At 35.0% G+C, this 17,845-nt stretch overlaps 1 protein-coding gene across 1 annotated transcript; it reads left to right on the top strand.

The window, feature by feature from the left end:
• The first annotated feature begins 7,828 nt into the window (after positions 1–7,828).
• On the top strand, positions 7,829–11,357 carry LOC123923023. Its single transcript, XM_045975674.1, has 4 exons — positions 7,829–9,206; positions 9,514–9,648; positions 9,706–10,209; positions 10,633–11,357. The coding sequence occupies exons 1-4, from the start codon at positions 7,829–7,831 to the stop codon at positions 11,355–11,357; spliced, it is 2,742 nt and encodes a 913-aa protein (XP_045831630.1).
• Positions 11,358–17,845: the final 6,488 nt, after the last annotated feature.

The raw sequence follows: 17,845 nt of genomic DNA on the forward strand, positions 1-17,845 counted from the left end.
AACATTCAAGCAAAATACAAGTCATTACAATTCAAAACATCCTAGTTAATGTGAATCCATTGTAACTAGCTAGCTCATAAACCTCATCATCGGAAACAACATAATCTACCTCGGGATTGTACAGGTCAAGAAAACAAGTAGGCCAGTTGTTTCGCAATTCATACATCTCCTCCTCGGTTAATGATGTGGGATCATCGAACACCTACAATACATATACATGATCAAGAATGAAGCATATGAGAAGTGAGAAGGCTAGGATTAAAATGATGTCATTATAATTCCAAATACAAAACACAGCTAGAAAACTACAACAGCTAATGCAGCTAGGAAACAGGGAAGGAAGTGTTCCAAGAAGACAATTGTGAGAAATGTCAAGAATTTCTAATTGTGGAAGGAAGTCCTACACAGCTAGGAAACTACACAGCTAATGCAGAATGCAGAAGTACTAATCAGGCAAATAGGCAAATACTTATATATGCAGAATGGGTCGTAGACACTAACGTTCGGCCCGACTAATGCAGAATGCAGGAAACTGCAGAAAACCATATATGCAGAAAAAAAGCGACAATCAAGAAAAAAAAAATACCTCCATCCAATTCTTTGTAATACTAGCGGTGACAATGTCAAGCATGTTCTTCATTACATAATATCCACAACTCTTAGGATATATGCACTATATCCAAGTATCTAAAAAAAATTCACTAGTTTAGATTATATTGATGTGATCTCATATACAAAAACCAGATTGAGAGAAATTTATAGATCTGATCTCACGCTAAATCAACATACCTTCATCAGATGCTCCAATTTGCCAGATTGATAGCTGAAGCAGTACATATTCCTGCATTTAATTTGTAGATCCCATTATGAACAAAGAATATGACAAATTCAAATTATAATCTGGGAGGATTGAATGAGTCGTTTTTTTTTTTTTTTTTAAGAAAAAAAGGCTGATTTGGAAAACTTGTGAAACTCTGTAAAAGTGCTGTAAAATTATGATACCTGTCTTCACCAACACAATAAATCCATTCCCCCTTAGGTGAAACACAGGCTGCAACGAAGTCTCCGCCCTCTCTTTTACCAGATGAGAAACTCTTTACAACCTACACCAATTGAAAGATAAAAGCAGGCTCAAATTGTGATGATACTTTCAATTATACCTTAGACACTTACTTAGTGCAATTTGATGAAACTTTATAAGAATTGTCCTTTCCATCCAAATAATAGAACATACTGCTAAAAAGAAAGAACCAAATATGTATCCAATTTTGATCTTCATACGAAAGTCAAAAACTAGATCCACAATTAAGATAGTAGATACAAGACACTAATCTCAATGTCTGCTATCATTTTGGTTTTTAATGGTAGGGCCACCCTATACTGTAGCCATATAATAAAGAAACACTAAAAACAAAGTTTAGTCTCTCTTAGAGTGAAACAGCATTGTTTGCTTTGCTCTAAGTTCTTGACAATTAGTCATAATTACCAGAGTCGCATGCTAGTACACAGGGAACCGCAAATTGGTATAGGAGTACCGGTTCCCGGTACTTTAGCGATCTGGTACGTCGAAATTCGCCACAAAATTCGCTAAAAATAGTGTACCCCGTGTGGCTGTCTCAAAGTAAATCTCCATATATAACAAGTGTGAATATACAGAATTAGCTATACTTATCCTTGTCAGATATCAGAACATTCATTATTCATTAAGGAAAACAATGCAAACAGCCTTAACAATTAACACTAATATTGAGACACAGTAGAACTACATATAAATAAAATGACTCCAAGTCATCAACTCTTTGAAGTTTACCTGTCCTTGAAGTGTCATGATGTATATTGATGAGGTTTTGTTGCAAACAACAATATGTTCAGTATTCTTGGGGAAAATGTAAACCGAGTTAACAGAAGCATCCCCTCCCTATCAGTCAAAAGGAACCAGGAATTAGGCAAAACAAAATTAGGAGAAATAATATCACAAAACTGAATGGAAAAAAAATGGAATTATTTTAAAGTCATACCCTTAAAGGAGGAGGAGGCTTAAATGTTTGTATGCAGTCTGTAGTCTTCAAATCCCAGATCTGCAGTAAGGAGGAAAAAATACATGCCTCACAAACATAAGACAAAACACTTGGCAGATGTATACTGTAAAATACTTGTATCCCCGATGGGAAATCAATCACTTAAATGAATCAATTGCAGATGAAAAAAACATAAATCAATTGCAGTAGAAACAATTCTAAGAGCTAAAACCAAGTAACAAACCACAAACCATGTAAAATCACCAAAGAAATCACAAAGAAATCAAGTAACAAACCAAGTAATAAACCACGAAAATCACAGAAAACATTGCTTATAATATGAACGCTTATAAGTCACGAAAATCTATATTATACTGGTGTTAAGCTATCAATTTATATAGCTATCAATTTAGTTTCACTTTGCTAAAATTTCCTCAACACAAAAGAATCAATTCAATCACAAACTAATAGCATAAACTAATTATTAGTAAGTAATCACAATGCAATAAGCTAATTTTCCAGAAAGAGATTAACACCAGTATTAGCTTTAAATACCATCAAATCAGAGAGAGAGAGATTACGGATAAGCGACAAAAATCACGACAGAAATTTATAAGCACTTAGATTTAGCTTAACACCAGTATTAAAAGGGAAAATCATGACAGAAATCACGAAAAGGAAAATATTTAAAAAGGATTAAAAAAGAAAGAAGAGTACCTGAATCGATTTGGAGTTAGGGTTCGTGAGAGAGAGGACGGCGCTGGTTCTTGCGAAGGTGAGGACGGCGCTGGGTTGATGCGTTTTGGGTGCGAATCGAAGGTGAGGACGGCGCTGGGTTTTGGTTCTTTGTTCGTGAAGGTGAGAGGGGTTTTGCTTCGTACGTGAAGGTGAAGAGGGTGGGTGTTGCTGGGTTGCTGCGAATTGAAGGTGAGGACGGCGCTGTGGGTTGCTGCGAATTGAAGGTGAGGACGGCGCTGTGGGTTTAAGGTGAAGAGTGTTGCTCGTACGCGAATTGAAGGTGAAGGTGAAGAGGGTTTAGTTCTTTTGATAATTGGGAGAGAGACAGATACACTGTACACATATTACCTTTACCTTTGTTCCAAAAATATATTTTTTTTTTTGTATTTAACCTGACATTTTACATTTGTGGCTAAATATGGCCAGATACATACATATTTTAGATAATTTTCACCATAATTACAAGATTGCCACCGCGTTTAGTTATGCTTCTGGTACATTGAAGTCAGATGTAAAAAGTCTTGTCTATTTATTTTTTACATCTGTGGATATTGAAGCCAGATGAAAAGGTTACTCCACGTAGCCTTTTACATCTGACATATGCTCGTCAGATGTAAACATGATGTGTAATATGTCATATTTGTACTAGTGCAACCATGTCGATACAAACTTAAAATTATTACTTCATTCATGATATTTTGGCACACTTGCCAAAATGCCAACAAAGACCTTCGACACAAAAGGATTGAGACAAAGTCTATTCTCATCTTCTAGGCAAGTGTAGATGATTAAGCGATGTCAATGTGAAATTTTGTCTACGATCTAGACAACAATTAAATAATTCAAGGGAAGAAAGTGATATTCTAAGATCGTCATCCTTTGGACATCACAAATGATCAAGAAAAGTCAACTCAACAACTCACTCCAATCTAGACATCAGTTGGAGATTTCTTCAATCCTCTAGACCGCCACTTATCCATTTGGTAAAGAGAGATTTCTTTAGAAAACACTATGTCATAACAAAATATTCAAACATAAGTGTGTCTCCAAGAAATGTTCAAATAGAGTCAGCTCAAAGTCGTACAAGATGTGAATATCGTAATTGTACGAAGTTGTACTCATCCACGATAGGCAAACCTTTATATCTCAATTGCTATATTGCAACAACTTTATTTGTATCAAGATAAATAGAAGATTCAGAAGAATTAGTTGAGTGTGTGCACTTATGCTAAATCGCCAAAACATGTTTGGATTATGATTCCTATATTCGCATTAAGGCACATGGGACTCTAGGTTACACTACCCATAACGGATAAATGACACTTGCATTGAATGTATGTTCCTCAATTCCACTCACACAGCGGGACCTACAATATATTTATGCAAATCCTCGTGCATATCCACTCCTACATATACACATATTAACTCATAAAAAAAATACAAATGATACTTAATAAAAACTTCAATAGTCTTTTTATATTTAGGGTTTAGACTTTTTTTTCTAGATAAATGTATGGTATTGGACATGAGCCAAATTATAATTTATAAATGATAAAAGGCGTAATTAATTATAAATAAAAAATAGATAGACCACGGGTCAACCCGCGAACTTGCAGATTTAACCCGCATAACCCACGGTTTTAACGGTCTAACCCACACGAGCAAAATTATAAATGGTCAGAAAAAAAATTGGTCTTAAATCCGCGCGGGTTGCGGGTTAAACAGGTTGGACCGCATACCTTAGCCCATATACCCAACTCTAGTGGAGGTCGAACTTCACTAGGTTGGATCTAGACATTGGATCTTGAGAAACCACATACATAAATGACTTTTGACACAACAGTTTCACCTAAAATCTTAAGGCATTAAATTTATGACGACTTCTCTCATTTATATGCCACTCAACCTCTACTCTTCCAACTAATATGAGACTTAACTCATACTTGATAAATCTCAAGATCTACTCTTAAGATCTCCACGTCCACCATCCATCACCATCTATGTTGAAGAAATTGAAGAAATATGAATGTATCAATGTAAAATAGCGTTTTTCTAATACGATGAGTTTAAAATTGGACAGTTATCAATTTTGGTAAAACTAAAGCAAAAAATGTAATATTTAATTAAAATTTATTACAAGTAGTAAGAGTGCACATTTAAACATTTTTAATTTTTTTTGATAATCAAATGATATTATATTATAATATAAGGGGGTACTCAAACCCTTACAACAAAGAACAAGTAACTCAAGAGTTATGGATACACGACAACGAACCTAAACACCAACTAGAAAAAGGAATACAAACTACCAAACCGACGGGAGAACCATAACCAAGAAGTAAGCTTAATCTCTTCTAAAAGCGCTGACACATCCATAATGTCACCGTTGAAAATAACGTTGTTTCGGACTTTCCATAAATTCCAAGTGGTGGCCAACCAAACCAAATGACAAATACACCCCTTATCTTTAACATTGAACAACTCGCCAAAGGCCATAAAATGGTCGATTCCTTCCGCTCTCAAAGGAAGAGAGTTTTGAAACCAAGATAAAACTTTGTTCCATACTCCATTACTAAAATGGCACGAGAAGAAAAGGTGTGCACTATCCTCAATATGCTGGAAACAAAAAACACATGGAAGATCATGGGGATTAAATAATATACATTTGCGATGAACAACGACCCTTGTTGGTAATTTGTTTAAAATTAGCCTTCACCCAAAAAAACTAATTTTAGATGGTACATTTGTTCTCCATAACCGTTGTATAGCATCTAACACCTTGTTATCCAAAGTTTCGGCCTGCCTTGAAGATAATAAACTAGCATAGCTGGATTTCACCGAAAAAATACCGTTAACGTTTGGTATCCAATGCCAATGGTCGAGAGCGGTCGACTGGAAAGAAAAACCAGAAAACAGCCCTTCAAGTTCCAAAAGCCGCTGCTCATCATTCTCATCCAACGGAGCAAGCCAACTCCATCTCCATAGTGGTACCGTAACAGAGCTATCCAAACGCTCAACCACCTTTGCATATTTGTCTGCCTCATGAACATACAAATCAGGAAACAAATCACACAATACTTGAGACCCAAACCATTTGAAATTCCATAATTATATATCATTACTATTACCAACACAACAACCGATGTTGGACTTAAACCAACTAGAACTACAGCTTTTCCCCGAACCGATGATATCACGCTACCATAAGGATGAATTACGACCTGCTATAATATCATGACAACCCAATAGCGGAGAAGGTAAGTGACCATACCTGTGACACAGCAACTCGATCCAAATGGCATTATCATGATTCAAGTGTTGAGACAAAATCCTATTTTGATGTTTTAAAGATAACAACCCTTAATTAAATTTTAATTTGATTCTGATCATTTTGTGATCTAACAAGTGCTCTTGAGTGATTTAATTTAAGAACAGATGCAATGGATTAAATTAACCTTGTTTCACTCATAAGAAAAGAATCTAACACGTTTTAGACAAATCTGCCTCAGAGAATGATCTCAGATTGGTCTCCAGACTCACGTGTTCAAAAGCATAAGCACTTATTCAAGTCAACTTGGTACAAGACAAGAATGAACTTTTAAGTTGGACTTATTAAAGGATCATAACAGTGCAAATAAGTCATTTAAGACAAGGAATTGATTTTGGTTCTTGAGCTTACTCGAATAAGCTTCTTTAAGGAATAATAACTTCACATCTTGCAACAAGGCTTTATGTTCTCCAAGAACATCATTAAAAAAGTTAATCTAGACCAATGAGAACTCAACAACAAGTACATACAGCTTGCAAGGAAGCTTCATATCTGATCCAAGTACAAGCTTATGACATGGGTGGCTACACTCTCCCATAAAATAGTACTTATCTCACTATTCATGTGTCCTTTGAAGGACAAGTGAACAGTGGCTACTCTATGCATTTGATGAAGAGTTTACAGCTGTTTGACAACTTGCAACAACTTGCAACAGCTCTATTTTCGTTGGACCTTATCCACACCATCTCAGAGAATGGTCTCCAACGTCCTGGAGAATGATCTCCCAGTTTCTGCACTTAAGTGGCAATCTTATCCAAAGGAATTCAAATCTTATTTTCTCACATGGGAAATACATTTGCAAAGGATATACACTCAGAGACAACTCATTGACAGTTGGTTAAAGAATATTTCTGACCAACAAGTATAATGTGACAGTCAGAGACCATTAGAAGAATGATCTCCTGAAGCATCTAAAGGACAGATTCACATGGACTGTTTTGTTTCTCTCACATCGGCTAGTTCTTCACTCACAACGTATATGTGTGATGTCCAAGCAACAAAGGAGCATCTCCATCTATAAATAGCACGTTGATTTGGTTGGAAGAGCAAGAACTTGAAGCACACAAAGCAATCTAATACATTAAATCAAGCTCTCCTTTTCACTCTTACTCTAAAGCTCTTTAGAAATCTAGGATCATATATTTGTAGAGTACTTTGAGTGTATCAATTTGTAAGCTTCACATCCGGTTAGGTGTATAAGCTTAGATCCAAAAGAAATCATTGAAAAATCATTAGGATTCTCTCAAGTCAATTGGGTATAATTAATTGAGGTTACCTTGTAAAGGTAGAGCAGCTGGTTATAGCTGGGTACTTTCTGATCTTGGTTTAGATCATAAAGGGTCTTTGATCTGGGCTTAGATCAAAGGGAAGTTTTCTGTAATCTTGGTCTAGATTATAGTGGATAATCTCACGCAAGTGGGGACTGGAGTAGCCCATACTATTAAGGGGTGAACCAGGATAAATTCATTGTGTTATTCTCTCTTCCCTTACTCCTTTTTATTTGTGCAAGCACTAACTCATTTTACTGCCCTTATATTCCAGGAGAACGTTCTCTAGTTAGTCTAACCATTTACTGTCATAGTGTGTATTGTGCTTAAATTGTTTTGCAGTTAAAATTTTAAAGGGTCACAATTCAAACCCCCTTTCTTGTGACAAACATTGTTACTTCAATTGGCATCAGAGCACTGCCTCTAAAAGCTAAGCATCTAACAAGTGCTTGAGGAAAAGAGTCAGGAAGGAAGTAATGTCTAAACCTGCAAAATTCATCTCAGAAGGAGGATCATCAACTAGACCACCTCTTTTTGAAGGAAATGACTACTACTACTGGAAAGACAAGATGGAATTGTTTCTTAGGTCACAAGATATCAACATGTGGGCTGTAGTAGAAGTTGGAGACTATGCTCCACTGGTCAAAGATTCATTCACACCAAAACCACAGCTTGAGTGGACAACTCAAGAATCTGACAGGGTACTACTAAACACTAAAGCTCAATTATTTATTAAAAGTGCTTTGTGCAGGGAAGAATATGACAAGATCATGGAATGCAAGACGGCCAAAGAAATGTGGACCACTCTTCAAACACACCATGAAGGAACCAGCCACATAAAAGAAACAAGGATTGACATAGGAGAACGAAAGTTTGAACTGTTTGAAATGAATAACAGTGAAACTATAGATCAAATGTATGGACGGTTTACAGTCATCATAAATGAGCTAAATTCTCTTGGTAAAAAATATACCACACATGAGAGAATAAGAAAGCTACTAAGATGTCTACCAGAAGAATGGAGACACATAGTAACTGCAATAACTATAGCAAAATATCTCAAAACAATGGATCTGGAAGATTTCATTGGATCTTTAAAAGCTCATGAAGAAATACTTCAAGAGAAGAAACCAGCAAAGAACAAAATGATTGCTCTAGAATCACAAGTAGAAGAAAACTTAAAAAGGGAAATAACATGTGATGAAGAGAATCCTCTTCAACAAGATGATGAAGAAGAAATGGCTTTTCTCTCAAGAAGAATCCAAAAGCTAATGATGAGAAGAAATCAAATCAAAAGATCATTCCCATCAAGAAGAAATGAAACTGACTTAAGTCAAGTAAAATGCTACGGATGCAATCAAACTGGACATTACAAAAATGAATGTCCAAAGCTAAGGCAAAGAAAACCTCCCTACAACAAATCCATGATGGCTACATGGGACGATCTAGAAGAATTACCAGAAGAAGAAGAAGCAAATGTTTGCCTAATGACCAGAACTGACTTTGATGAGGTAAACCTTGAACCTTGTTCATCATGCATGAAAACTGAAAAATTATTTGATAATCTCTTATATGATTCACAAATTACTGCTCAAAAATATGATCAACTTAAAATTGAACTTACTAGAGTAATTCAAGAAAAAGATGAATATAAAACTAAAAATAAAATTTTAGAAGAAACTTTGGAAAAAGCTCAGCATGATCTAGATAAAGTTTATAAGTTAAAAGAAAACTTAGAACTAAAACAAAGTGTTTCAGTTTTAGAAAAAGACATAACCAAATGTGTGAAAGCTACTGAAACTTTTGAAAATATTATAGGAGTTCAACAAAGAGTTGTTGATAAAAATGGAATAGGTTCTAAAACGTATCAAACAATTTATGATAAAAATTTCTTACCTAAAAAGGATCAAAAAATAAAAAGACTATTTTGTTCCTTCTGTCATAAACATGGACATATAAGATACTTTTGCTTTAAGAAAAGATCTACACACCATGTAAAAGATCATTCTCCAGATAATCTCCAAAACTATTTTCAAAAGAAATCATACAAAAGATCACCTCATAAGAAAATACCATTTAAAAACACTAACCATCAAGGACCCAAAACACTATGGGTACCAAAAGTCTTACTAAACTCAAATGCAGGAATGTCTGCTAGCAGTCAAGAAAAAGCCATGGTACTTGGACAGTGGCTGCTCGAGGCACATGACCGGAGACAGACACAGCTTCCTTTCCCTTGAGGAAAAGGAAGGAGGAACCGTTACCTTTGGTAATAATGAAAAAGCTAGTATCAAAGGTAAATGTATAATAGGTAAAATTAATTCTGCTAAATTTGAAAATGTTCATTATGTAGAGGGTCTAGAACATAACTTAATAAGTATTAGTCAACTGTGTGATAATGGTCTTGAAGTAATTTTTAAAACTCATACATGTGAAATTAAACAAATATCTACTGGAAAAACTCTTTTTAATGGATCAAGAAAAAAGAATGTATATGTCATATATCTAGATGAACTGCCGTCATGTTTTGTATCTCTTGAAAAGGATAAATGGATTTGGCACAAAAGGGCAGGACATGTAAATATGAGGACAATTGCAAAACTTTCTCAACTTGATCTAGTAAGAGGATTACCAAAGATAAGTTTTGACAAAGATAAATTATGTGAAAGTTGTACAAAGGGAAAACAAACCAAAAGTAGTTTTAAACCTAAAGACTTTATTTCAACTAAAAGACCTCTTGAATTACTTCACATAGATTTGTTTGGACCTGTCAAAACTACTAGTCTAGGTGGTAAAAATTATGGCTTTGTTATTGTTGATGACTACTCTAGATACACATGGGTTTTGTTTTTAAAAAGTAAAGATGAATCTTTTGAATCTTTTAAAATCTTTTGTAAAAAGGTTCAAAATGAAAAAGGTTCAAATATCATTTCCATAAGAAGTGATCATGGTGGAGAATTTGAAAACTCCTATTTTGAATCATTCTTCAATGAAAATGGTATTTCTCACAACTTTTCTTGTCCAAGAACTCCTCAACAAAATGGAGTTGTTGAAAGGAAAAATAGAACCTTACAAGAAATGGCAAGAACTATGATAGATGAATCCAATGTTGAAAAATACTTTTGGGCTGAAGCTATCAACACTGCTTGCTATATCTTGAATAGAATGTCTATAAGAAAAGTTTTAAACAAAACACCTTATGAACTTTGGAAAGATAAAAAACCAAATGTTTCTTATTTTCACATTTTTGGGTGTTATTGTTACATCTTAAATATTAAAGATAATCTAGGAAAATTTGACTCTAAATCTGATAAAGGAATTTTCTTAGGATACTCTCTAACCTCTAAAGCATATAGAGTTTATAATCTAAAATCAAAATCTTTAGAAGAAAGCATGCATGTAAAATTTGATGAATTTGATGATATATCATGTGTAAGAGAAATAGATGATGAAGATGAGCAAAACTCATCAAAAGAACAAGTTATAGAACAGGAATCACCACCACAAGAACCTCCTAGAACTTGGAAGGTTGTAAGCAATCACCCTCAAGAACAAATAATAGGTGACACTGCAGAAGGTGTAAGAACCAGAAGATCATTTCAAGTTGATGAGAACAATCTAGCTATGATCTCTCAAATTGAGCCAAAATCCATAGAAGAAGCAATCACTGATGAATCATGGATAATTGCTATGAAAGAAGAACTTTCACAATTTGAGAAGAATGAAGTTTGGAAGCTAGTACCAGATCCTTTAGACCATTCTATCATTGGAACTAGACGAGTCTTCAGAAACAAAATGGATGAAAATGGTAAGGTAATTCGCAGCAAAGCAAGACTTGTTGCTCAAGGTTATAATCAACAAGAAGGTATAGACTATGATGAAACATTTGCACCAGTAGCAAGGTTAGAAGCAATAAGAATCTTACTTGCATATGCATCTCATAAATGTTTTAAACTTTTTCAAATGGACGTAAAAAGTGCTTTTTGTAACGCCCCAAAATTCTAGAATATATTCTTTAGTAATTCCCTTAAATTATTTATTTATATTGAACTACTTATCTTAATATGTATCATTATATTTTGTTATTGTTTGATTATTTATTTTATAAATAATTTAGCTAGTCAATTTAATAAAATGTGAATTGTGTATTACATTGTAACCTTGCTTTCTTATTGGAGTATTTGTCGTGTATTATGCTTAGTGAGAGAGGGAATTAGTGTGGATAGTCATAGTGATACCAAGACGAACCCACCTTCTCATTAACTTATCATTATAGGTGTATTAACTAGCTAACAAGTTAATTGCCATTTCAATTATTAGAATATCATTGTCATTATTTTATAATTATTTATCATTACTTAGTTGACAAAACCAAACATATAAGTTGGAACCTTGGTATATTAACACTCCATTATGATAATGGAAAACAAACAACTCATTTCCTTTAATTATAATGATAAAAACGTATACTATCTGAACCAATAAAATTCAGCCTCCCTATGCTATTTGTTCTTATCTCATTGCCGCTCATATTTTCAACCAACTCTCAACATTATAAACAGACACCTACTTGTGTCACATAAAAACATATCAGTTTCACAAATCCCCTAGTTCACAAATAAGTATACTCTACTTGAGCTATTTTATCATCAATGGAGCAATTCTTAGTCTTAAGGAAACAGTAAGCACCCGATCGTTCGATTGACCGTAGGATATCGAGAGTCAGTATCGTTGAAAAGAAGTCCTCCAGGTAAGGGCTTTTTCGCCATAAACTCATGCTACGTAGGATTATGTTGTTAAATAATAGTAGAACTTTTGCCACTTAAAATGAACCAATGGAATCAGCCTTATAAAAAGTAAATAAATAATTTCGTGTGTCGGTTGTACATATAAGCTTGTGATAATTGAATTGATGGATATGTGCTTATGTTTGCAAATTAATGTTCAGTTCATGCCATGTGTATTGTGTTTGGTAGTTGCTAATTATACAATTACTTGTTGAAATTAAGAATTGGAATATATATAATTACGTAGTTACAAATCAGAGTGATTTATTGTTGTTTCGGTGAAATCGGCCTTGCTAAGAAAGTGGAGTATCATGCATCATATAGGATGTGTATAGCAGAGTATATTTAGGTAGCCTGTGTGGCTGGTTTACTTTTAGCCTGTGTGGCTGGTTTTACTTTTAGCCTGTGTGGCTTGAGCCTGTGTGGCTGGTTTACTTTTAGCCTGTGTGGCTGGTTCTCTCATTGGTATGAGATTTATTATCCGGATCATTAGTATTTCATATAGGGTTGTCTTAGTCGCATTGCACTTCATATAGGAAGGAAGAACTAACAAGAGTAAATAATTATTCTGGTCTTAAAAGAATTAATGTAATTGGAAGGAAGGAAAGAAAAATATATATATATATATATATATATATATATATATATATATATATATATATATATATATATATATATATATATATATATATATATATATATATATATATATATAAGAATTATTAATGTACGTAGCAAAAACTATTGTTGCTCTCTTTTTATTTGGATGGTCATGTAATTTGGGTTATGTGTTAATATGTGTCACCGTTGCTTTTTGTTTCGGTTCTTATATTTGTACTCTAATCATCAAAGGTTTTTCTTAAAACTAATAATTATATTTTCGATAAGGTGAAGTGTTTTGTTATTATTTTGTAACATTTTCTTGTGGTGAGTATGATTCAATATGGATAAGGAAATTGACCCTTACAACCAACATTTTAGGTACTCAAGGAGAAAGCTTTGACTGAATGTGATGCTTGAAGCGCGACATGCGGGGGAAATTGGGTTTTGTAAATTTGAGAAATTTTATGTAATAAATAATTCGCTGTTGTATTTTCTTCCGCTGAAATTTTCAAACAATAATTCATTTTTAAATTAAGTTTATATTTATCTGAATTTCACTTCAGTTATCTTTATAACCATTTTACTTTAAAAAGAATAGAAAAATAGCGGCACATTTTCTAACTAAACAAGATTTTTAACAAATATCTTGGATAAAAATCCGGGATGTTACACTTTTCTAAATGGATTTTTAAATGAAGAGGTTTATGTCCATCAACCTCCTGGTTTTAAAGATGAGCAAAAACCTAATCATGTTTTTAAACTTACCAAAGCTCTATATGGACTTAAACAAGCACCAAGAGCATGGTATGATAGACTAAGCTCTTTTCTAATTGAAAATGGTTTTTCTAGAGGAAAAATTGATACAACACTTTTTAGAAAAACAAATGAAAATGATTTATTAATTGTACAAGTGTATGTTGATGATATTATATTTGGTGCTACTAATGAAAAAATGTGTGAGGATTTTTCAAACCTTATGCAAAGTGAATTTGAGATGAGCATGATGGGAGAACTCAGATTCTTTCTTGGCTTGCAAATCAAGCAACAAGATGATGGAATTTTTATTAGTCAAGAAAAATACATCAAAGATCTTCTCAAAAAGTACAACATGAATGAGGCAAAAATCATGACTACTCCAATGCATCCATCAACAAATTTAGACAAAGATGAAAATGGTAAAACTGTATCTGAGAAAGAATATAGAGGAATGATTGGATCACTTCTATATTTAACTGCAAGTAGACCAGACATTGTATTCTCAGTTGGTCTTTGTGCAAGATTTCAAACATCTCCAAGAGAATCTCATCTTATAGCAGTCAAAAGGATTTTTAGATATTTGGTGGGAACACCAGATGTTGGTCTATGGTATAAAAAGGGATCTCATTTTGACCTAAAAGCCTATTGTGATGCTGACTATTGATGATAAATTTCGCAAGTGCACGAAAATCACGTAGTAATAAAATATCGATCCACAGGGATTGTGTGATCAAACTAGTCGAACGGTGTTCATAGACATTATTCAGAAAATACACATAAATTGGGGGTATGTTGAGTAATGAATTGCTAGAAAATGTGCTTTGATATAGTGGAAAAAGCGAGGTAGAATCATCGGAATCATCTAGTCTATAGCTAACCGCATGCAACCTACAATGTCATAAGATCTACTCAAGTGTTCACAACTAGATCGACAAATTAGTGAATCGCAATCTCTTGTCAAAATCCACTCTATTCGTTGTCGATACTCCCCCGATCTCTCGGGCGGAAGCTACCTACAACGAATGATGTTAACGCGCGTCAATCGTTCGCTACACTCTATGCCTCAATCTCTCGACCGGAGACACTCGAGTGCTCAATACAATTCAGTTCAGACATTAAATCAATACTCTCGCACGTGACTTAACTCAAAATCATTATAACACTAATGAAGGATTATAAAGCATTAGAAACAGACTTGAATTGAATGAACACTATAAAGAGAGTATGATCTTACACAATTGCAGGTTACATTCAATGAACTACATCCTAAATTATCCTAGATCCTACCTCCAAGGAGTTTAGCTCCTCATCGTTCTTCGTACGCTTCCTCGCTTCATCGCCATGGCTTGTGGATCCATGCTCTCGATGTGCTTGGAGCTCTCCGCTGGAGTGTTGAATCACGATCTTCAAGTTCCAAAACCAGAATGTAGTGAAAAGTTGCAGAATTTTCCAACCCGAAAACAGAATTATGCAGAAAATATATATACAGAAGGCAACCACGCCGCGCGCCAGATCTACCACGCCGCGCGTGGTTGCAAATCCATCCACTACGCCGCGCGTGGTAACAGAATCACGCGGCGCGTGATCAAGTCAGAGAGCATTCTTCTTCTTCAGCAAAGCTTCACGCCGCGCGTGGTAAAGCATCACGCCGCGCGTAGTCAAGTCAGAGAGCAATCCAGTTCCTGAACAAAGTTTCACGCCGCGCGTGGTCAGGTATCACGCCGCGCGTGATCAGAGTGAAAATCTTAGCTCCCTGTGAGCTCCATCACGCGGCGCGTGATGGGCTACGCCCCCAGCGTAGTGAAAATCATTCATTTCCTGCAGTTTTTCCTGTTTTCTTGCAAAACAAGTAATCAAGCAAATGGTTAGATTTCTCTTATATTTATTGCTAAAAACCTACTAAAATGAATCTAATGTTGCTAAAATAGGCATGGATTAGAGAGTGTGACGATTTGTCATCACAACCCCAAACTTAAACCTTTCCTTGTCCTCAAGGAAACAACTTTTACCTCAAGCTTTTATGTCAAGACCTTGGCATTTTCCTTAAATTCACTCGAATCATACATACGTGAGACTCACCTGATGATCAATGATCCACCTGCAAACAATGCTCAATTGCACAATCGTTTCCGCAAGACATTTTCAAGGAGTTCACACTTTTCGACAAAGGCTCTATGATTTCATCACACTACTCGCATGCACTCTTCAGTTTTTTTGGTAATTCACTCAAATCAACACATCAATGCAAGTCAGCAATAATTTTGCAAGTAATCTAAGAATTCATTCGGTTCATTTTGTGCACACACATTAGAGGTCTTTTAGGGTTATAACGTGGCTTGGATAGGGTAGATGGTGACATTTTGGGATAAGTAGTAGAAAAACCTGGAGTTAGATCCCCCTAAGGTCAAAAATATTTCATAAACCAAACCCCCTGTTTAAATATAGTGGACTAGAGAACTTTTCCAAATCATCAAACAAAGTTTTGCAATTCTTTGAAGTCAAGGCTATCACTTCTTTTTGTACTTCTTTTCTATCACATTCATCTCTTTTTTCATTTTTGTTTTTTTTTTTTTTCTTCTTGCCTTGCAATTGTTGAAAATTTTTTCTCAATTTTTCAAATCAAAACTTTTTGTACGTTCTCTAGTACCCTCACCCCAAACTTTATTTGTTGCTAATTCCAAAGAGCAACCCCAAACTTAGTGGTGAGCAATGCGCATCAACCACTAATTAGGTGCCTAACCTCCAAGAAAGTCATTCCTTTTTTCATCAAAAATTTCTTAAGGTTTTGCAAGAATAACATTTTCTTTTTCAGCTCAAATTGGTTAAGCAAAGGATAATTATATGTAAGGGTGGATAGAAAGGCTCAAAGGTACCAAAAAAAAAAAAATGCCTCGTGTGTGCTACAAAAGTACCAATCAAATACAAAGATGACAAGCAAAATCGAGAGACAATACATGAGCGGATATCACACATAGAAGAAAAATGAGTGTTTGGCTCAATACCTCTCGGTTGGGTCGAATCAAAGAACCGGTCAAAAAGTGTGCGTTCCCGTCCTTTGCCTCTTGGTCACATGAGTGCAACAAGCTATTGCACTGCAAGTTTCACATATCACACACGGAGAAAATCAAGTAATTGATACTCAAGTAACTAGAAAGAACATGCCAAAATATTGAAACAAACTCTAGGAGTAAAAACCATTCCACAATTAAACAAAAGAAGATTCAAATTCAGAGTACACAATAAAACATCCAGCCAATATCCAAGCAACATCAAACAATTATTCATAAAGTAGCATAAGAGTGAAAAGGAAGAAAGGACCGTAAACTCATGGGTTGCCTCCCATGAAGCGCTTCTTTCTCGTCATTAGCTTGACGCTTCATCATCACAAGTTTAGGGAGGATACTTCAACTTTGATTCAACCCGGCTCCTCTTGTTTTCTTCATTCAAAGGAGCAATATTAATATCAAATAGTAATGATTTCACACTTCCCGAATCACTCTTGAGATCTTCCCCTTTGGTCTTCAAATTGGTTCTTTCCTTCTTACTAGACCGTGATGGAGATTTCTTAGAGCCTTTCCTCACCGAAGCTTTCAATGTTGAAGTGGAAGACTTTTGAGGATTTACAACCGGATCGGGCTCTTCTTCTTTGGCCATCTTGTGCAAACAATAGATAGGAACCACACCATCCAAGTCCCATCCTAGGTCGTCATTCACTTTCTCCGCTTCTTTTAACAAGTCATTCTCTTCTAGTGGAGTGAGCAAATCACTTATGATCACGGGTTTCCTAGAGTCGCCACCCAAAAACACATACTTCCATTTAGGAGGAAGTTCTTTCAATTCCGGTGGCTTTTTTATTTCCTTTGGCTCTTTCTCCTCTTCTAGGGGGTTATCCAAGTTTTGAAGAAATATTTCAATCTCATGATCCCACTCTTCTTCTTTCTCATCTATTACCACTTCCTCTAGCACTTCCACTCTGAAACATTCGGATACCACTCCACAAACTTCAAGGTCTTGGTTCTTGACCCTCTTCATCCTAGGATAAGGCATTCTAGCATATGGTGAAGGAACTTGAAACTTGGAATCCTTCACAAGAGGTTTCTTGCCTTTCTTGGCACTAGACTCATTCTCCACTCTCTTTTCAACTTCACCCTCATAAGCTTTTTCTTCCTTATTTTTTTCTTCTTTCTTATTTTCTCTTCTATTTTCAACTACACCATCCTTCATCTTTTCAACTACACCATTTTTACTCTCATCATTCTTAGGATTCTCCACTACTTTTTGTGATGAAACTTCTCTACTTTTCAAATTAATGGAATTACAACTTTCATTACGAGGATCCGTGGTGTT

Source organism: Trifolium pratense, linkage group LG4, assembly GCF_020283565.1.
Source record: "Trifolium pratense cultivar HEN17-A07 linkage group LG4, ARS_RC_1.1, whole genome shotgun sequence".
Taxonomy (NCBI): Eukaryota; Viridiplantae; Streptophyta; class Magnoliopsida; order Fabales; family Fabaceae; genus Trifolium; species Trifolium pratense.

Coding starts and splice junctions, on each gene's coding strand:
- LOC123923023 (XM_045975674.1), top strand. CDS start 7,829: ATGTCTAAACCTGCAAAATTCATCTCAGAAGGAGGATCATCAACTAGA. Junction 9,649..9,705: donor TGAAAAAGCTAGTATCAAAG/GTAAATGTATAA, acceptor TTCATTATGTAG/AGGGTCTAGAACATAACTTA. Junction 10,210..10,632: donor ATGGGTTTTGTTTTTAAAAA/GTAAAGATGAAT, acceptor TAAATATTAAAG/ATAATCTAGGAAAATTTGAC.